Source organism: Diceros bicornis, chromosome 13 (genome assembly GCF_020826845.1).
Source record: "Diceros bicornis minor isolate mBicDic1 chromosome 13, mDicBic1.mat.cur, whole genome shotgun sequence".
Taxonomy (NCBI): Eukaryota; Metazoa; Chordata; class Mammalia; order Perissodactyla; family Rhinocerotidae; genus Diceros; species Diceros bicornis.
This window is the reverse complement of record NC_080752.1, coordinates 21217105-21239604: the sequence shown is the minus strand read 5'-3', so window position 1 is coordinate 21239604 and position 22500 is coordinate 21217105. Positions and strand designations below refer to the sequence as shown.

Below are 22500 nucleotides of genomic sequence, written 5' to 3'. Positions count from 1 at the left end.
TGATTATTTTGATGTTACCCAAAATTGGATTCAGGGAAAGAGATTTTGGAGGAAAATTTTAGCCCAGTATTTCCTTCTTTGTATCTTATCTAGGTCACCTTCTCCTTCTAGTGTTGTGATGTATATTTGTGGAGGGACAGCTATTCCAACATAAGCCTAACCCAAGGACAGTTATGAAGGGAAACTGCTGCTAAGAAATATCAGGCGATACATGAGGTATGTACATTGTTTTATAAAAAGTAAACATACCAGGATTTTTCAATACAGTTGGGCATGTGTCCCTACGCAAGAAGTCTCCTTTGGTGAGTATGTACTTATTCGTACTTATTCTACCCAGGCAGGCATTCTTCAAAACACTCCACTGACTCCTTTGGAATTACATTCTGCATTTGGGTTACCTTTACTAGAATATCCTCTGATGGAAATTCTTGAGTCTCTGGGTGTCAGCCTTCGTTTTAAGAAACAGACAAAAGCCACTGGGAACCACAGCACCTGCTATGCTGGGTGCTGAAGCTGGGTACCACAGATGTGGGCAAGGGAGGGACTCAAGGGAAGGACTCCAGAGCCATCATCATTTTCCTATACAACCCTGCTTTGTTTTGGGGTCATTTTATAAACTGTTCATGCTTCTTAACTTCTTTAACATTTTAAGTGTTTACTATATTTAACTTTAGATATTTGTCTCTAATTAAGACACTCATTTTTGTACCCATATAACATGTGTTCTTCCCCTAACCTCCCCAAACCTCTGTTTGTACCCAGAGTTGGTTATCTGAAAGTACAGCTCTCTAGCTGCAGTCTGTGGCCACATGACCCTCTCTGGACAGTCCTCTTCTTCTTCCACAGGCCAAATGAGGAGGCCAAACTCATTATTTGTTGTGTGGGCATGCTTCATGGACTCCAGACAGACATAACTTTTGCTGTGTCCAATTTTCTTTTCACTATGACTCCCTTTTATTAGCAGAAGTTGATTATGTCAACTAGGTAATGAAAATAAAGATCAGATCTTCCTGTTGGCATCATACAAATATTTAAAAAAATATCAATAAAACGGACCACAAACCATAGAATTTTGAGGCTTGAAGTTCTTCAAGCCAGCAGGCTTGTTCCACTGTCAAGCAGTGCCTAAATCTTGCATTGCTTACAGCCTCCATTCTGAATTTCCTGCCTTAATTTACCTCACACTCTGCATCTCAACTTCTTGACATCCTCCTGGATTCTGAATTCATGGCTTATTTTCTTATCTGTGGTCTCTGGCGACTGAAGCCTAGCTTTTTTCGTCCAGCTTTCACATAGTTCATCTATCTTCAAACATGATTCTCAATGGCTGTACTACTCTCAGCCGCCCGGTCTCGCCTGGCCACCAAGATGTTGTATCTTAGCTTAGGTGGTTGTGAGCTTCCCTACCAAGTTCACCCGTGCTCCTCCTGGAGGGCCCAGAATCTCTGCACTGGAAGTGACCCTAACGGTCACTAAGGATTTTACCCACCAATGTAAGTTATTAATTGTATTTTACTTTTACCAAAGTTTAATCTGAAATCCTAATAATGTTAGCAAGTACTATGAACAGCCCTGACTCAGAGCCTAGGCAGATGTGTGGCTGTGGGAAGCAAGACCATGGGTGGTAATATTCACTTACTTACCGGGCGGCCTGGGAATGGAGATGGAAAACATGACTCTACAAACTGATGTAAACACAAAAATTACACAGGCAGGGGCTCACGACTTCCAGCCACTCCATGACACAAAGAGGCTGCAGCAGCTAAATGTAAGAAATACTGCTTTTAACGCTCTCAAGATTGACTGAGAAACAATGAGAACTTTCAGCAGATCATCTAGGGAGCAGCAAGAGCCTTCACAACAGCAATGCATCTGCAGGAAGCCAGGGGGCTGTTGGCCTCTTTTGTTTATTTTTCTTCTTTTTCCTTCCCCTCACTTTGCTTCTTCCAAACTTTGTAGCCCTTTGGCCTGCCTTCACCTTCGTGCAAGGACTGGCTGTTACTTACCATGCCCTTTAGTGTCAGATCTGCTAAGGGAGACCGGTTGCCATGGAAATCTGGCCAAACATGTAAATCAACAGTGAGGAAACCCACGGGCTGAGCCTTCTTAATCAGATCCAGGTGACTGTTCAAATACGCATATACACTCTGGCATCTGGAAGAGAAGTGGATTTTGTTTTTAAAGGGGGTGGCGGGTAGGGCCAGGGAGCAAATTGTTCTGCAGAAAGAAACCATATGTACTTCCATAACAAATCCAGAAAGTAAGCAGGGTCCCCAAAGCTTCAGCAAAGAAACCACCCCAAACCCACAGAAAGCAGCATACCGTACTGTCAAATCACATGGTACTAACACTGAGACTATTACTATCACTTTCCACTAGTTCTAGTGGAAAGGGGGAAGGTCTGGGATCAGAAGACCAGGTCCAGAAATGGCTTTACCCCCTAGTAGGTGTGTAACCACTTTCTGAACCACTCTCTTTGCATCTGTAAAAACAGATAACATAATCCCTGTCCAACTGACCTCACAGGGTTATTGTGAAGATCAAAGGAGACTACGGATGTGAAGATACAGCATTTTGTAAACTGTACAATACTGTACATATGTAAAGGATTTTTTAAAATCAGTATTCCTAATTGTAATAATAATGATGTGACGAATGGAGATAAATATAAGTTTCTGGACTCAGGATAGGAGTTTGCTTAGGGAAGTGATACAATGGAGAGAATGCATTTAGGACCAGAAGTTAGGAGACCTGATTTCCAGCCTAAACACGGGCAAAGGACATTGCATTAGTCCTTTCTCCTTTGTAAGCCTCAGTTACTGCACATGTCAAATGAGGGAGTCTGACCACTTCCCTCAGCTATACATGTTCAGCTGAGAGGCGAGAGAGGTGATGGGCTTGGAGGTCAAGGCAGTCCTGGGGTCAGATCTTGGTTCTACCTGTCCTAGCTGGGTAACACGGGCCAGTGACTTCACCACTCTGAACTTCAGTTTTCCCATGCGTAAAATGGGTATAACAACACCTACCTCACTGGGTTAAATCCCACCGCACAGAACAAAGACTAAAGCTGGTTACCCTTCCCTGCTTTAGAGGTGTTTCCTTCTCAAAGTCCTGAACCAATGATTCTAGAAGAAAGTGGGTATATCAGAGGTTGGCATCCATGCCACTTCCCACTGGTGTCCTTGGAACCATAGCTTTAAAGGTTAAAAACATGGCTTGAATAATGGCAGAAAAAAAGTATAGGAAATCAATGTCTGATGGAGGTTAATATCTAAGATACTTAAGATAATATTTATTATCTACATTTAAAAAGTGTTCGAGGAGTACAGCTTAGCGATTTGTAGATCTAATTTTTTGACACTGTGAGTGGCCCTATGGATCCCATGAAATTTCCCAAAGTTTTCTAAACTACGTTTAAAGAAACAAACAAGTAGAGCAGTGGTTTTTAAACTCTTTTATTAAATAAAAATTTGATGTGGAACTCCAGTATAGAAACTATAGAAAAGCAAAAGAGCTCCATGTAAGTGCATGAGTGAGTGTGAGTGTGAGTGTGTGCGTGTGGCATGTGTGCGGTGGAGGTGAGGGGGGTTCCACCTCCGAGACAGTCTCTTTGCTTCTTGCTGTGACACCTCATTCCCATCTGTAAAAATCTCGGCCTTACATCACATGAGGATGACACTGTCGGGACGAGGCTCACCAACCACAGCAACATCAACTGCCTCTCCCAGGGTGTGCACCGGGCCTTCAGCCACAGCCCGTGAGTGAGGACTGTCACCATCCCTAAAGGGGACACTCAAAGAGGTGAAGGCACGTGGTCAAGTCCAAAGTTAAAGCCTTCTCTGCGTGAGTCTGAAGCCAGGTGCTATGGTATCCAAGGTCAGAAATGACTCGTCAGAGCCCCACGCTCAAACCCCGTTTTAGCCTGATTCTATGTTAGTGTTAGGAAAGGACCCTCTGAGGCCCCAGGGAAGGCAGGGCTAGAACCATGTCTCTGGGTAGAACATGATCACATCCTGGTTTCCTATTTTCCAGTTCTCTCTGCTACTCGTCCAACAGGAACCACACCGAGAGCAAAAGCCACAAGAACATCCTTTCTAGCCAGAAGTCAAGAGTCTGCGCTAATTCTAGCAGCATCTCGCTTCAGAGTAGCATCCCTGCACTTAGAGTAAGGGATTGTCTTTTTAAAGAAGCGTGTGTCTATAAATCTTTTCATTTGTCTCTCAAGGAATCTCAGAGCAGGGTATTTGGTTTCAGACATCTGGGTCAATAAGAACCTATAGGCCTAATTACTATTGATTTGTCATTGTCTCATTTACTGCAGGTCTTTGCAAACAGTAAGATTCATTTAGCCTCCACATATATGGTCCCTCCCGCACTAATGAGATCCCTGGGGATGGGGCATATGCTCACCCCCTTTGACTCCTAACCTCCCCCCAGCTGGATGTTTATTCTCTGAATGCAGCCCTTCTCCTGCATGTTGTTTCAATTATACCTCACCATGTGTACTATCTGAGTATATTATTCAAAATGAAGTGCACTTGGAAAACATTAAAATAACGAATGCACATCATTATTCACATAATTTAAACTTGCACGATGCCTTTTTTTGGTTCTGACTTTGTTCCATTTGTATGTTTTATCAATTCCTTTTCAAATGGCGGTCTGCCCTCCTCCAGCTCGAGAATCACGTTAACTATTTCAAGTGGACCGTTCTCCCTCCCTCTCATGAACTCCAGGCTCATATGTCCTCTCTCAGAACGAGGAATTCTTTCTGTCCCACTCTCATTGCGTGTGATGAAGAAAATATAGTTCTAACAGTCACAAAGTGACTTCACCACGTGCCAGGGGGTGATAGGGTACACTAACCTCTAAGCCTCATTTACTTTTTTGCAATTAAGGCTAATACTTTTACCTCATAGGCTGCTACGAAGATTAAATATAGAGTCCTGAGCACTATAAAACGATAGGTGATCGGTAAATAGTTTCCTCTCCCTTCCCATCACGGGAAATTAATTTCTAGCTTAAAAATAACCCAAGAGTCAGGGAAGATTTTTTCAGACTTTATCGCTTACAGTCTTAAGTGCAGACAGCACCCCTGAATCTCCACACTCTCCTACATCTCCAAAAATCATTTAATTCTTTGGGTTCATAGGCTACCCAGAAGGATGGTGACCATAATTTCAAACCAAAAATGACGATACATGGTCTAACAGAAGACATTGATGCCCTTTCCAGGAGTAAGGGAAAGTCTTAGAAAAGAAGCTTGCTTACTTCCTGACCCACTGCATACGTACTCTGCCTGCCCCACTCTCCTGGAACTCCCATGTGAGGAACACCACTCTCTTGGTTGATAACTCCAACGGCCTTGATTTTACTTGAACTCTTGCATTTTGCACCACTTGATCATTTTTTACTCATTCGTTCTCTTTCCCGTTTCCAGGACACAATACTCTAGTTTTCCTGCCTCCTCTCCAGCTGGTTCTCTTCCTTTGCTTGTCCCTTACATATCTGAAGTCTCTCAGATCTCTGTCCTTGTCCCTCTTCTCACTCTTTATATACCCTTGGGTGATCCATCCTCCTCTCACGCCTCCGGTTACCACCCAGGGCTGAGGACTTCCAAGTGCATGCCCATCTCCTGCTCATTTCTCTCTCATGAGTTCCAGGTCTAATATCCAACCACCCAGCAAATGCTTCCTCTCGGATGCCCAAAGGGACCACAACTAAAAATGTCTAATATGACACACATCATCTTTTCTGGCATTCTCCCTCTTCCTTCTGTGTTCTTTGGTCTAATCAAAGCCAATCTCATTTAAGGGGCTGCTCGAGCAACCATTTGGGGGACAGAGTCAGAGCGGGCATCATTTTTGACTCTCTCTCCCCCTCACCTCCCAAATCTAATTTTCACCAAGATTTGTCAACTTTATTATCTCAAATATTCCTCTAATCAGCAAACTTCTCTCCAGCTCAACTGTTTCTACTTTATTCAGGCCACCTTCAAATGCTGGGATTAGAGCTTCGGCTTCCTAACTTATCTCCCCGCTTGAAATCTTGCCCCCCCACAACTAGGTTTTCTGCACTCCTTCCTGGGTGATTTTTCTAAAATGCAGCTCTGATTATGACTCCACCCTACCTGAAACCCTTCAGTCGTTCCTCCCCACTGTCCTCAAGAAGAAGCACAAACTTTCTCGGCTGGCATAAGATGTTCTTCATTATCCAGCTCTCCGGACATTGCGGTATTTCATACACATCTTCCATTCCTCCTTCCTCCTCACCCCTGCACAAGCCACGCTGTAACCACACCAAACCACTTTTAATTTTCATAATATGTCTCTGAATGTTTGCCTCTTCTGCTCCCTCTTGCCGAGAATTCTCTTCCTTGCCTTCTTCACCTGCCTGTGTCAATCACACCCCAGACTCATCTTTGATGCCACCCCTTGGAGGCCATTCTTGGACCCATGCTCCTTTCACTGCCCATGCTGACATACCAACCTACACTGAACACAACTGCCTCAGCTCCCCTCCTCACATCTCCAATCCCAGCATCACCAGAGAAAAGGAGGAGGGATCCTGACATCTTCAAGTACTTTCAGGAGTGCAATGCCACCTGCCCTCATCACCTATGTTGGGGGTTTGACAGTAAAACCTGTGCTCTCTGGTTTGGGAATAAAGAGATATCCTGCAGCAACACTGATTACATTATTTCCCTGCTTAGAATCCTGCAATGGCTAATTACTGTCCCTTGGATAAAATCACTTTCTCACCTTGGTATAAGGCCCTGGATGATCCAGACCCTGCCCTGGTCTCCAACCTCCCCTTGCTCACTGTGGTTTGTGGTCTAATATCAATTCCTCAGCCTTCTCTTCAAGGCTTACACATATGTCAGTCCGTTAGCCTGCAGTGCTCTTCACATGGTTAGCTCCTTTTTATCCTTTAGATCTTAACTGTCCCTCCATCAGCCAGGGCTTCCTTGACCACCTTATCTAAACGGGGCTTCCTTGATATTCTATTACTGCATTCTGTTTGTCTCTTTCATATCAGGCGTGGTCACTGTAGACTTATTCACTTGTTGATTACCTACGGCCTCCTCTGGACTTTAAGCCACACGAAGGCAGACCATCACCAGTATACATTCAGGATTTAGCAGAGAACTTGGTGCATAGTACCACTCAAGAGTGTACATCAAATGGATGAATGGAACTTCCTCCACCATATGGTAATTGCCTCTTTACTTTATCTGTATCCATCTCTGGAATCTGAACTTCTTCTAGGAAAGAGCTGCATTTTATTCATCCTACCAAGTGCTCAACGCATAGTTATTGAAACGTAGAATGAACGAATGCAGATCTAACATAAAATATTAGAACTGGAATTTCTGGGTTGTTTATACCTCTACTTCTCATGGTAGCACTGGGTTGCCAAAGGGTGGATCTTTGGAGTCACAGGGACACAGTGTTCCTGGCATGCTGGCGTACACCTCAGAAGCGGGCAGGGAAAAAGAACAAACATTTTGTGACACTCCCCCCACCCCGCACCCCAACCACTTCCACTCACTTGCCAGGCACGGTGCTGGGCTACAGGTAACCAGCTGAGAAGTAGAAAATGGAGAATCTATTTCCTAAGTCAGCAAAGCCCTAAGTCTTCTTGGGAGGACCCCAATGCCCTGAGCACTTTCTTATCCTTGCATGCAAAACAGAAGCCAAACGAGCCATCAAGAATTCACTGATTATCCTGGCATATCCTAGGGGATAAAAGGTGTTAATATTTTCATCCTGGTTCTGTGATTGCCCGGGAGCCTAAGTAAAAACTTGTTGATAGACTGATGGTCCCAGTTCTCAGACTGAGGGACCGAGGTGGAAGAAGCCATAAAGGCCAAGGGAGCAACCTGAAAACACAAGAGTAGAATGGAAAGTGAGAACAATCTTTAGAAGTGGAGTCTGAGAGCTCCCTGTAATACTCATTTCCTCATTTAGAATTAAATGAGATAATATATATAAAACTATCACTAAGAAGCAGAGTGCCAGGCACACTGAAAATTCTTAATAAATATTCTTGGCTTTTCTTTTCCTTTCCTTGCTCCAGAGGGATTTATACAGATTTTAATGAGAGGATTTAAATGTACCCTGAGATCTAGCATATGGGGGACCAGTGCGTTTTAAGAAATTGATCCTCAACAGGATTATGGGAATCACAGAAGCAAAAGAGGTTTGAGCAATAAATCAGATCAAGAAAAATTGGGGACAGCACCGGTGGCCTAGTGGTTAAGTTCGGCACACTCTGCTTCAGTGGCCCAGGTTCGGTTCCTGGGCATGGACCTACACCACTCTTGGCCATGCTATGGTGGTGACCCACATACAAAATAGAGGAAGATTGGCAATAGACATTAGCTCAGGGCAAATCTTCCTTAGGAAAAAAAAACACTAAAAAGAAAGAAAAATTGATTGTCTTCAAAGGAATAACAGAAAAATCCAGGGAAAGTAGGAGAAACGAAAGACAGGTTGAGAGACAGAATGTGAATTAGCAGAACTTCATGCTTCCAATCCTAAGGGATCTGACACCCACAGAATCACAATGAGAAATGACGACTGCTTGCAGTGACCTCTGCAAAAGTAACTCAGAACAGGCTGGCTTCTCTGTTTACAGTCTTCCCTCTCCAGCAGACTGTAAGCTCACTGAGGTCAGGGGCCATATCTTCTACTCTGTCCCTCCCTCCCCACCAATGGTCTAGTTTACTCTCCACAGAGCAGCCAAAGTGATCCTTTTAAAAGGTCAATTTGATCGTGTCTTTTCCCTGCTCAAAAACGAAAACTGTGAGCAAAGTCCAGTGTTCTTACAGTTTTCTAAATGACCTGCATGGTTTGGCCCCTGGCTAACTTGCAGCCCCCCATCTGTGCCCAGTTCCCTCCCATTTTGGTCCAGCCACAGTGGCTTTCAGAATGTCCACTGAGCCTGACAAGCTGGCTGCTGCCTCCAGGCTGACTTGCTGTTCCTTCAGTCTAAAGAGATCTTCCCCTAGAGCCATGGCTTGCTCTCCATCTTTATTCAGAGTCCTGCTCAAGTGTCACCCCATCAAGGATGGCTTACCCACCGGAAATAGCTCCCATCCATCACCCCAACATCTCTCGTTCTATGTCTCCTTCCTCATCTCTATGTTTCTTTAGAACACTTACCAATTCCTGGCGTGTGTGCTCTCTCTCTCTCAATCGCTTTCTCTCTCTCTCTCTATTTTTATATAGACACACACATACACACGTATAAACACACATATACACACACACAAATATACGTATATACACATGTGTGTGTGTCTGTGTGTGTGAGTACAATTTTCATGAAAGTAGGGACTTTTTTTTTTGCTTTGTTCACTCTTGTATCATAAGTACTCATAAGACACTCATCAGACAGTCAAAGGACCTGGAATTCAACCTTGGCTCTGCTGCCAACCTTGAATCCAGCACTTGTGGATTATGCCAACATCTTCCCACCAAACCCTGCCATCACCAGAACCTCATTCTGAGACATTGGTAGTGAAGGTTCTATAAGAGAATTAAGACAATAATGGGCAGTTTAGAGGAAAAGAGCTGAAGCTATAATCAATGTAAGGCAATCTCTGGCCAAGGAGTGAAATACCTAGATATTTGGCCCCACATGGAGAGAGACTCTGGTTGCCACTTACATGCATGGGCGCATCTAGTTATTGTTTACTTAATTTATAAGCTCCGAAAACATTTGTCTTCAGGGATGGGGCCTAAAAGGATTATGATAAATCAAGCGTATAAAATACTAAATCTGTTGTTTATCAACATTTGTTTCTACAGTTTCAAATAGGATTTGTTGATGCTAAGCTCTGAGATAGGGGTGACCTGCCTTGCTGTTTTCAGAGAGCCCCAAGTCACAGCAAATCACCAATTAAGGGGTTCACTGATGATGTGAAGTTAGGAACCCCTGCTCTAGGTTTTATGTGCTCTCTAAGCCAACTAAACTGCTAGCTGATGACGTTATGTGGTGGGACCCCTCTCAGCAGCAATGGCATTCTAACTAGAAACTTCTAGAAGGGAAGGCTTGTCAAGCATCTCAAACTCCACCTCAGGATCAATCCTCCTTCTCTACAGCCAACTTCACATCGCTTCTATTCTAGTACAGTTTGCATGTCATTCGGCTCTGTGCAGGAGTGACTCTCCTTGAGAATGTCAGTCCCTTGGTGGGATGAAAATGTCTATTAAGTAACTACAACGACCATAATGATAACTTCTATCACTACCACTATCATTTACTGAATACCTATTACAGCTCGACAATTGTCACTATGTGCCAGACACTACTCGCATTCATTTAATTTTCTCAACAACCTTATGAGGTGTTTACTACTATTATTTCCCTTTACAGTGAAGTACTAAGGCACAAAGAGGTTAAGTAAATGGCTCAGGGGGACACAGCTACTAAGGGGTGAAGCCGAGACACAGGCAATTTGGCTCCAGCGTCTGTATTAACCTCCACCTTAGACTGTCTCTCTTTTGTCATGTACTGGCTACATGGGGTTTCTTTGTTAATATTAATATTATAATATTAATATTTAACTTTTGTTTAAAAGCCCAACAACTAAGCATTATCATGAAATTCATTTATTATTTTTGAAACTTTTTATTTCAAAATAATTTTAAATTTACAGAAAAGTTGCAGAAATAGTACACAGACTCCCTTACACTCATCATCAAAGGAATCAACATAAATACAATAGTATTAACTAACCTACAGACTTATTCTAATTTTGACACTTTCTCCCACACTAATGTCCTTTTTCTGGTCGAGGATTTAATCCATGATCCTACAGTGTTTCTAGTTGTAGTATTTCCTTAGTCTCCTCCGATCTGGGACGGTTCTTCAGCAATTCTTTAAGTTTCATAATCTTCTTTTGAAGCATATTGGCTAATAATCTTGTAGAATGTCCCTCAATTTGGGATTGTCTGATGTTTTCTCATGTTTATACTGAGGTTATGCATTTGTGGCAAGAATATTACAGAAATGATGTTGTGTCCTTCTCAGTGCATCATGAAAAGCGGTAAAAGATGTTGACATATCATATTGCCAGTATTGTTAACTTTGATCACTTAGGTAAGGTGTTGCCTGCCAGATTTCTCCACTGTGAAGTAACTATTTTTCCTTTTATATTAATAAGAATGTCTTGTAGTGAGATACTGTGGGACTATGCAAATATCCTGCTTTACATCATACTCTCACTCACTAATTTTAGCATCCACTGATGATTCTTGCCTGCAATAATTATTACTGTGGTATTTGCCTAACGATGATTTTCTATTTCCATTATTTCTTCTACATTTATTAATTTTAAGTCCATTGTCCTCACAGTGGACAAGAAGATCTGTGCTTTTTCCCTATTTATTGTTTTGTAAATTTATTATTTTATTTTCTTATTGTGGCAACATTGGTTTATAACATTATATAAATTTCAGGTGTACATCATTATATTACGATTTCTGTGTAAATTACATCATGTTTACCACCCAAAGACTAATTACAATCCACCACCACACACATGTGCCTAATCACCCCTTTTACCCTCTTCCCTCCCCCATTCCCCTCTGGTAACCACCAATCTAATCTCTGTCTCTATCTATTTATTTGTTGTTGTTTTTATCTTCTACTTATGCGTGAGATCATATGGTATTTGACTTTCTCCCTCTTACTTACTTCGCTTAGCATAATACCCTCAAGGTCCATCCATGTTGTCACAAATGGCCAGATTTCATCCTTTTTTATGGCTGAGTAGTATTCCATTGTGTATATATACCATGTCTTCTTTACCCATTAGTCCTTTGATGGGCACCTTGGTTGCTTCCAAGTCCTGGCTATTGTGAATAATGCTGCAAAGAACATAGGGGCGCATGTATGTATCTTTACGTGTTCATGTTTTCAAGTTCTTTGGATAAATACCAAGCAATGGAATAGGTGGATAGTATGGCAGTTCTATTCTTAACTTTCTGAGGGATCTCCACACTGTTTTCCATAGTGGCTGCACCAGCTTGTACTCCCACCAGCAGTGTATGAGAGCTCCCTTCTCTCCACATCCTCTCCAACACTTGTTATTTCCTGTCTTGTTAATTATAGCCATTCTGACGGGCATGAGGTGATATCTCATTGTAGTTTTGATTTGCATTTCCCTGATAATTAGTGATGATGAACATCTTTTCATGTGCCTGTTGGCCATCTGTTTATCTTATTTGGAGAAATATCTATTCAGATCTTTTGCCCATTTTTTAATTGGGCTGTTAGTTTTTTTGTTGTTGAGATGAATGAGTTCTTTATGTATTTTGGATATTAACCCCTTATCAGATATATGGTTTGCAAATATCTTCTCCCAATTGTCAGGTTGTCTTCTTGTTTTGGTGATGGTTTCCTTTGCTGTGCAGAAGCTTTTTAGTTTGATGTAGTCCCATTTGTTTTTCTATTGTTTCCCTTGCCCAGTCAGACATGGTGCTTGAAAATATGCTACTAAGACCATTGTCAAAGAGCATCCTGCCTATGTTTTCTTTTAGAAGTTTCATGGTTTCAGGTCTTATATTCAAGTCTTTAATCCATTTTGAGTTAATTTTTGTGTATGGTGTAAGATAGCAGTCTACTTTCATTCTTTTGTATGTGGCTGTCCAGTTTTCCCAAGACCATTTATCGAAGAGACTTTGTATTCTCCATTGTATGTTCTTGGCTCCCTTGTTGAATATTAGCTGTCCATAGATGTGTGGGTTTATTTCTGGGCTCTTGATTCTGTTGCATTGATCTGTGTGTCTGTTTTTGTGCCAGTACCATGCTGTTTTGGTTACTATAGCTTTGTAGTATATTTTGAAATCAGAGAGTGTGATACCTCCAGCTTTGTTCTTTTTTCTCAGGATTCCTTTGGCTATTTGGGGTCTTTTGTTGTTCCACATACATTTTAGGATTATTTGTTCTATTTCTGTGAAAAATGTTGTTGGAACCCTGACAGGGATTGCATTCAATCTGTAGATTGCTTTAGGAAGTATGAACAGTTTAACTATGTTAATTCTTCCAATCCAAGAGCATGGAATATCTTTCCATTTCTTTGTGTCTTCTATTTCTTTCAACAGTGTTTTATAGTTTTCAGTGTACAGGTCTTTCAGCTCTTTGGTTAAGTTTATTCCTAGGTATTTTATTCTTTTTGTTGCAATTGTAAATGGGATTGTATTCTTAATTTCTCTTTCTGCTACTTCGTTGTTAGTGTAAAGAAATGCAACTGATTTTTATATGTTGATTTTGTATCCTGCAACTTTACCATATTCACTTTTTATTTCTAAAAGTTTTTTTCATGGATTCTTTAGGGTTTTCTATATATAAAATGATGTCATCTGCAAATAGTGACATTTTCACTTCTTCCTTTCCAATTTAGATCCCTTGTATTTCTTTTTCTTGCCTGATTGCTCTGACTAGGACTTTCAATACTATGTTAAATAGGAGTGGTGAAAGTGGGCATCACTGTCTGGTTCCTGTTCTTAGAGGGATAGCTTTCAGTTTTTCTCCATTGAGGATGATATTAGCTGTGGGTTTGTCATATATGGCCTTTATTATGTTGAGGTACTTTTCTTTTATACCCATTTTATTCAGAGTTTTTATCATAAATGGATGCTGTATCTTGTCAAATGCTTTCTCTGCATCTATTGAGATGATCATGTGATTTTTATTCTTCCTCTTGTTAATGTGCTGTGTCACGTTGATTGATTTACAGATGTTGAACCATCCCTGCATCACTGGAATAAATCCCACTTGATCATAGTGTATGATCTTTTTAATGTATTGTTGTATTTGATTTGCTAGTATTTTGTTGAGGATTTTTGCATTGATGTTCATCAGTGATACTGGCCTGTAATTTTCTTTTTTTGTGTTGTCCTTGTTGGTTTTGGTATCAGGGTGATGTTGGCTTTGTAGAATGAGTTAGGAAGTTTCCCCTCCTCTTCAATTTTTTGGAAGAGTTTGAGAAGGATAGGTATTAAGTCTTCTTTGAATGTTTGGTAGAATTCACCAGGGAAGCCGTCTGGTCCCGGATATTTTTTGGGAGGTTTTTGATTCCTGTTTCAACTCCTTACCGGTGTTTGCTCTATTCAAATTCTCTAATTCTTCTTGATTCAGTTTTGGAAGGTTGTATGATTCTAAGTATGTAGCCATTTCTTCTAGATTACCTAATTTGTTGGCATATAGCTTTTTGTAGTATTCTCTTACAATCTTTTGTATTTCTGATGCGTCTGTTGTAATTTCTCCTCTTTCATTTTATTTTATTTATTTGAGCCTTCTCTCTTATTTTTCTTGGTGAGTCTAGCTAAAGGCTTGTCAATTTTGTTTATTTTTTCAAAGAACCAGTTCTTAGTTTCATTGATTTTTTTTCTTTTTTTTTTCAGTCTCTATTTCATTTATTTCTGCTCTTTTATTATTTCCTTCCTTCTACTGATTTTGGGCTTTTTTGTTCTTCTTTTTCCAGTTCCTTTAGGTGCACTGTTAGATTGTTTATTTGAGATTTTTCTTGTTTGTTAAGGTAGGCCTGTATTGCTATAAACTTCCCTCTTAGAACTGCTTTTGCTGTATCCCATAAATTTTGGTATGCCGTATTTTCATATTCATTTGTCTCCAGGTATTTTTTGATTTCTCCTTTGATTTCTTCATTGACCCTATTGTTGTTCAGTAGCATTTTGTTTAATCTCCACAAATTTGTGGCTTTTCTGATTTTCTTCCTGTAATTGATTTCTAGTTTCATAACACTGTGGTCAGAAAAGATGCTTGGTACTATTTCAATCTTCTTAAATTTATGTAGACTTGTTTTGTGGCCTAATATGTGATCTATCCTGGAGAACATTTCATCTGTATTTGAAAAGAATGTGTATTCTGCGATTTTTGCATGGAATGCTCTGTATATATCTACTAAGACCAACTGGTCTAATGTGTCTTTTAAGGCCACTGTTTCCTTATTGATCTTCTGTTTGGATGATCTATCCATTGGTGTTAAGTGGAGTGTTAAAGTCCCCTACTATTATTGTGTTGCTGTCTATTTCTCCTTTTATGTCTGTTAATAACTGCTCTATATTTTTAGGTGCTCCTATGTTGGGTGCATAGATATTTATGAGTGTTATATCCTCTCGTCGTATTGTTCCCTTGATCATTAGGTAGTGTCCTTCTTTGTCTCTTGTTACAGTTTTTGTTTTAAAGTCCATTTTGTCTGATATAACTATTGCTACCCCAGGTTTTTTTTCATTGCCATTTGCATGGTATATCTTTGTCCATCCCTTCACTTTCAGTTTGTGAGTGTCTTTAGGTCTGAAGTGTGTCTCTGGGATGCAGCATATATATGGGTCTTGTTTTTTTACCCAGTTGGCCACCCTATGCCTTCTGATTGGAGCAGTTAGTCCATTGACATTTAAAGTAACTACTGATAAGAATGTATTTATTGCCATTTTTTAACTTTTTTCTGGGTGTTTTAGTAGTTCTTCTCTGCTCCTTTCTTCTTCTCTTGCTCTCTTCCCATGTGGTTTGATGGTTTTCTTTAGTATTATGTTTGGGTTCCTTGCTCTTAATTTTTTGTGTATTTATTACAGGTTTCTGGTTTGTGATTACCATGAGGTTCATATATAATAACCTATGTATATAGCAATCTATATTAAGTTGATGGTCTCTTTAATTTGACCTCTTGCTAAAAGCTCTACTCCTTTACTTTCCTCCTCCCACATTTTATGTTTTTGATATCATATCTAACTTCTTTTTTTGTACATGTGTATCTGTTACTCTCTTATCATGGAAATAGATAATTTTAGTACTTTTGACCTTCATATTAGCTTCATAGTTGGTTGATCTCCTACCTTTACTGTATACTTGTCTTTACTAGTGATTTTATTGTTCTTTTTTTTTTTTTTGGTAATTTTCTTATTCCTATTTGTGGTCTTCTCTTTCCCGCTTAAATAAGTCCCTTTAGCATTTCTTGTAAGGCTGGTTTCTTGGTGATAAAATCCTTTAGTTTTTGCTTGTCTGGGAAACTCTTTATCTCTCCTTCCATTCTGAATGATAACCTTGCCAGGTAGAGTATTCTTGGCTGTAGGTTTTGCCTTTCAGCACTTTAAATATATCCTGCTACCCTCTTCTAGCCTGTAAGGTTTCTGCTGAGAAGTCAGCTGACAAACTTATGGGATTTCCTTTGTATGTAACTTGCTGCCTTTCTGTTGTGGCTTTTAGGATTCTCTGTTTATCTTTAATTCTGGACATTTTAATTATACTGTGTCTTGGTGTGGGCCTCTTTGGGTTTATCTTATTTGGTGCTCTCTCTGTTTCCTGTACCTGGATGTCTGTTTCCTTCCTTAGGTTAAGAAAGTTTTCAGCTATTATTTCTTCAAATAGATTCTCTGCCCCTTTATCTTGCTCGTCTCCTTCTGGGACACCTATGACATGGATGTTACTGTGCCTGATGTTGTCCCAAAGGTCCCTTAGACTGTCCTCATTCTTTTTAATTGTTCTTTCTTTTATCTGTTCGGCTTGGATGATTTCCTCCAGTCTTTCATCCAGCTGCTGCTCCGCTCTTCTGTGTTCTCTACTCTGCTATTGAGTCTACCTAGTGTATTTTTCATTTCCAGTATTGTACTCTTCATTTCTGATTGGTTCTTTTCTATATTTTCCAATTCTTTGTTGAAGTTCTCACTGAGTTCATCTATTTTTTTTTTTTATTTTGTGAGGAGATCAGCCCTGTGCTAACATCCATGCCAATCCTCCTCTTTTTTTGCTGAGGAAGATTGGCCCTGGGCTAACATCCGTGCCCATCTTCCTCCACTTTATATGGGACGCTGCCACAGCATGGCTTGCCAAGCAGTGCGTCGGTGTGCACCCGGGATCCAAACCGGCAAACCTTAGGCTGCTGCAGCAGAGCACGTGCACTTAACCACTTGTGCCACTGGGCCAGCCCCAGTTCATCCATTCTTTTCCCAAGATCAGTGAGCATCCTTATGACTCTTTGTTTGAACTCTTTTTCAGGTAGATAGTTTATTTCTGTTTGGTTTAGTTTTTTTTCTGGGGTTTTGTCCTTTTCCCTTACTTGGAACGTATTCCTTTGTCTCCTCATTTTGCCTCTTTCTCTGTGCTTATATCTTGTATTAGGTAGGTGAGCTATGTCTCCCAATCTTGGAGAGGTGACCTTATGTAAAAGATGCATTGTGAGGCCCAGCAGTGTGCTTCCCTCTCAGCGCCAGTTCCAAACGTTCCAGGAGTGTCCCCTGTGTGGGCTATGTGTGTTCTTCTGTTGTGGTAGAGGTGCTCTTGCTGAAGGTGCCCAAGGAGGCTAGGCTGTCCCCCTGGCTAGCTGGTAGTAATGCTCAGCTGCGTGTGGCTGCTATGGACCCTTCAGTCACTTCTGCAGGAGTGGGGAAGCCCCCCCACAGTTGGCTGCCAGGTCTAATAGCACATTCCTGTTGTAGTTTTTCTATTAATTGAGTAGGCCCCCAGCATGGCTGGTTGCTAGGCTCAGGGGCTTACAATTGCTGTAGTCCTCTGGCTTGCAAGGCTGTCTGCCGCTCTCTCAGGGTTGCAGCTGATTGGGGCCGGCCCCAGGCATGGGAGAACCCAACTGTTTCAGGCTTTGGAAGGTGGGGCTGAACCCCTATGTGGCTTTTTGAGAAGCACAAATCTGCTGCAGTTGACAGGCCCCACTGCCCCTGTCCACACAGGGGCACACACCCCGTCAACACAGTCCTGCCCTGTGTGCACACCCCAACCCACTGAAGTAGACTCAGTCGCCCCACTGCAGAGGCCCCACACACTCCATCAACGCAGGTCCACTCCTTGCACACACCCTGCCCCACAGAGGCGGACCCACTCACCCAGTTGCAGAGGTTCCAGGCACCCCGCCTATGTGGGCCCACAAAGTTGCCTGAGGGCTTGCTGTTGGGTGGGGCCAGTCCCTAGGGTGGGCTGCCTGCCCTGGCTCAGCTGGATTAAATCAGTGCTCTAGTGGGTGGGGTGGACTCCTGTGCTAATAGGCCAGGGGAAGAACTCCAATGGCATCTGCCAGCGTGTCTGTGTCAGCACGCCTGTATTAGGTCACAGTAATGGCTTCCGTCAGTCCCTGGAGAAGTCTCACCTCTCACTGAGATGCACCCAGAGCCTATCAAGTGAGTCTCTTTTCAGCGATTTTAGGCTGCTTTCTGAAACGGGTGAATTTGTTTATGGGCCCTTTAAGAGCAAGCTTTCTTTTTCTCCCTTATGTCCGACAGCTTTTCTGGGGGTATTCCCCATTGTAGTTAATAGACAGCAAAACCAGGTATTTTGACACTGGTCTCAGTTGTGCTGAGTCCAAAAACTACTTATCGTGGTAATGCTTCCCCGCTCAGATCCTCCACTCCTCCAGGGAAGGCGTCATAGCTTAAGGTTGCTCCCGGGCAGCCGGGAAGCGCAGCAGCTAGAAGGTGGCCTTTTTCTCTCCAGAAAGGAATTTTTGCCTCTTCTACCTCAGTCAGCACTGTCCCTTGTTGTGGGCATTCTTTTTATCCAGTTTTCAGTTCCCTCTTAGGGGTAATTCTTCCAAGAGTAGTTGTAAATTCATTGTGTCCGTGGGAGGAGGTGACTTCAGAGTCTGCCTGCGCTGCCATCTTGACACCGTCCCCCTTCCCTATCTATTTATTTCTTCAATTGTTTACTTATATCAGTATGGCATCATGGAGTTATTTTATTTATTTGTTTGTTTATTTATTTTTGTGAGGAAGATTAGCCCTGAGCTAATATCCAATGCCAATCCTTCTCTTTTTTTGAGGAGGAAGACTGGCCCTGGGCTAACATCTGTGCCCATCTTCCTCTACTTTATATGGGACGCCGCCACAGCATGGCCTGACAAGCAGTGCATTGTCTGGGATCCGAACCCACGAACCCCGGGCCGCCAAAGAGGAGAGTGTGCACTTAACCGCTGCACCACCGGGTTGGCCCCCATGGAGTTATTTTATACTATCATTATTTATTCTGTTGATCAAATTGTCCCCAATTAGGCCATTGAGAGATTGTTCAAGTTGGCTCCTGTGTACTTCCACAATTTCTTTTCAAGTATTTCCTTACTTTCTGGCACCAACAAAATGTTCACATATTCTCCCTGCCCTACCCCTGGAATTGATCATTTTTTCCAAGAAGTCCTGATTACTTTTATTGAAGAACAATTAGAATGGTATTTAGAAACCGAGCCCTGGGTGCTAGGTGTGCACACTGCTACTAGGGTGTCATTGCTTCTGGGCCATCTCATCAGGGAGAGCTACGGAATACATGCATGTATACTCACACATGAATATACATATCTATATTTGTTCTATTTATATCCAGCTACATATATATTAAAAATCACAAGTTGATACTGATACCTCTGATTTCCGTCCATTACCATAAGGTTCATTTTAACTTTCCCCTTTCCCTATTTGTGGGAAACCTGGCTCTCATTATCCATAATATATTTATTTATTTGCTCAAATGTAGTATATACATAAAAGATTTTCAGTATAGTTAACCCACACATCTATAAAAAAACAAATTTAGTAATTAGCGTATCATATTTATGTATAGTTATTTTTATCTTCAGCCATCCAACATACTGTCAAAATATCCTTTCTCAAAGTTACTTAGGTGAGTTCCTTTCTTACCCAAACTCCATTTAGTGTCGTTATGTTATTTATTATTAACAGAGCAGGCTCATTTTTTACTGTTTGTATTTCATTGCCCACCTCCACCACCCACATATATCCTGGTATCTATGTATGTATGTATCTATCTGTCTATCTTCTCTTTATTTTCAGGGGGACATGAAGCATCACCACAGTTCTAAGAGTTAGAGTTATATAAAGAAGTATGCTCAGAGATGAGTTGCTCCCTCCTTCTACCTGTTCCCATTCCCCGATTCTTTCCATTCCATTCCCGCCCACCCCCTATGGGTAACCAGTCTCAGTTTCTGGTTTAACCTTCTTGCATTTCTTTCGCATAGATGAGTAGATACACATATATTTTCTTATGTTGCCCTCTTTTTACATGAAAGGGAGCATACGATAAACACTCCTTTGCACTCTGCTTTCTTCACTTAACAGTATATCCTGGAAATCACTCATATCAGTTATTATCCTCAGTTTTATAGATGAAGAAGTAGGCTTAATGAGGTTGAATAACATGCTCTAGGTCACATAGCTAGTAAAGAGAGAAACTGGATTTGAACCCAAGAAGTTTTGACTCCAGAATCCATGCTTCTCCTTCTGTATCAGCGTGTCTCATCCATGGTCCCTGGCATATTCTTGGGGGATGTCTAGGTTCTTTGAATTCTCTTAGATCATTTTGAAAACTCATACATGCACGCTCTGGATCATCCAGATGCCTGTCTTATCACCAAGGACTGCCAGGCATTTTCACTGCCCACATGATCTGAAAATCATGCAGGTGCCTAAAGCAAATGCCCTCAGTGCATCATGTGTGGACCGTGTGGGGAAGAGAGAGGGCAGTTACCTGGCAGTGGCCTTGGCTTGTAGTTCAGGGAAGGCAGCATGGCCCTGCACCATGTGGTCTATCTGAAAAACAAGAGAGATGGGTCAATTTTACAGTTTCTCTGAGAAAAAGATATATTAAAATGTCTGTTTCTTTCAACTCTTTGTCCATAGAGGATCCAAGAATGTTAAAATGCTAACTCAGCAAGAGAGTCTCAGCTCTTTCACAAATCTAGCTTTCTTAACCTGGTGTGGCCTTTTGGATTTATAAAACGAAGAAGTTTAAAGAGAAGAGTAGCAGGAATGGAACTCTCAAGGCTGAACTGGTAGCAGCAGGTACCATCAGGTCCAAGAAGGAGGAGAGGAAGGAAGGCAACTCAAGGGATGGGTGGGGCAGCCAGTATGAGCACTAACCTCCGCCTCACACCATCTCCTAAGCCAGGCTGTCACCCCAGGGCACGTCAGACCTTGAATTGCTCACTGTGTCTTACTAATGGAGAGGTTCGGTGAAAGAGACTATGAGGAGGGAGTCCCAGTTAAAAAAAAAGCGTCGCCCCGAGCTGTCAGGGAACCTCCTCTGTTGACAAGTCATCACATGGAAACTGGGACGTGGCTCTGCAAGGACAGGACTGTCTGAGCCCCACGGACGGTCAGCTTCTCCTCTGAAATCCCATGTCTGGGACTTTATTCCTTATCCACTTGCTAGGTCTCAACAAAATGATATGCAATACGCATCAGGAAGAGAAATGCTTTCCCCACGTTGTTACGCCACTTGCTATAAAACACAACCAACACTGGGCTTGAGTTCCTGAACATAATCTGGTATTTTCTCAAAATGTACATGAGTCTCTAGCACTCCAAAACAACCATTCTGACCGACTTATTTTCATTCAAACTATGAACCGACTGGTTATTTCGGCCTCATGGAGGCAGTCTCTCTGAGCACGTATCCTGAGAGCCAGGGCTGTGTAAAGAGGAAGAGAATTTGTTCTGGAGCCACAGAGGCTGGGTGTGGGTTCTGGCTCAGATACTAACTAGCTGTGTGACTTTGTGCAAGTCACTTAGCTGCTCTGAGGCTCAATAACCTCTCCCCTCCTCCCCCGGCCTCCTTTTAAAACTGGACTGCTGGGATGTAGACAGTGTCTGCCATAATGCCAACAATAGCATAAATAATACCACCTAAAGTTTACCGATTCATTTACCACCTATCAATTTTAAGCTAAGCATTTTATGATACATTATCTCATTCATCCCTTATAAAACTCCTATGAAAAAGATGCTATTCTCCACTATGGAGATGAGAAAACTGGGACTAAAAGAGATTAAGGATCTTGCCCAAGGTCACAGAGGAGTAAGTGACAGATCTAGTTCTCAAACTGAGGTCTCTCTGCATTTAAAGTCCTTGTTCTTAACTACTATGTCATATTGTCTACTAAACTTCCAGGTATGATGTAAGTTGTTGAATTCCATTTGTGCAGCTTGGCAGAAACGTTTCAAAGTAATACCAAAGCAACTGGTCATTTCAATGGGAAAAAACCATGCAGCTTTTGAATGTTACTTCCTCCAGGTTCAGCTTTGGGTTACTGTGACGAGGCATATTCTGGACCTCAAAGAGTTGGCAGCAGTGACGCATAATTAAAGGCATTACTTGATTTGATGCTAATTTCTCTGGGAAGTACTTTCAGAGTTCAGAGAAGAGAATTTAAATGAGCTTCCAGGAGGAAGCACAGAACCATGTGTGGTGCATGCATGAATGTAGCTATTCAGTGTTTACCAAAAGCCTAATCAGGTACTGTGCCTAGGCTTGGGAATACAGTGGAAAATAAGAAATTCAACACATATAGTACACAGTAGCATAGAATAAGAGGTCAATAATTTGGTAGTTATTATACAGTTGGAGGAGGTGAGGCTTTAGCTGAGAGGCCAAGAACATGTAGAGTTTAGAGCAGTAAAGGGCTGGAGGCGAGGCATGCCAGACAGGAGGCTGTGCTGCGCAGAGACATAAAGATGG

The 22500-nt window shown here is 41.7% G+C and overlaps 1 protein-coding gene across 5 annotated transcripts in view; it reads right to left on the bottom strand.

Annotated features, from left to right (window-relative positions):
• The window catches only part of FGGY (FGGY carbohydrate kinase domain containing), a 400007-nt gene that overhangs the window by 102968 nt on the left and 274539 nt on the right, over nt 1–22500 (bottom strand). For all 5 annotated transcript variants that reach the window (XM_058552541.1, XM_058552544.1, XM_058552542.1 and 2 more), the window contains 2 exons: nt 20512–20573; nt 2007–2154 (listed from right to left, as the gene is read on the bottom strand). In XM_058552541.1, the coding sequence (XP_058408524.1) occupies nt 2007–2154; nt 20512–20573 (210 nt within the window). The remainder of the gene's footprint in view (nt 1–2006; nt 2155–20511; nt 20574–22500) is intronic.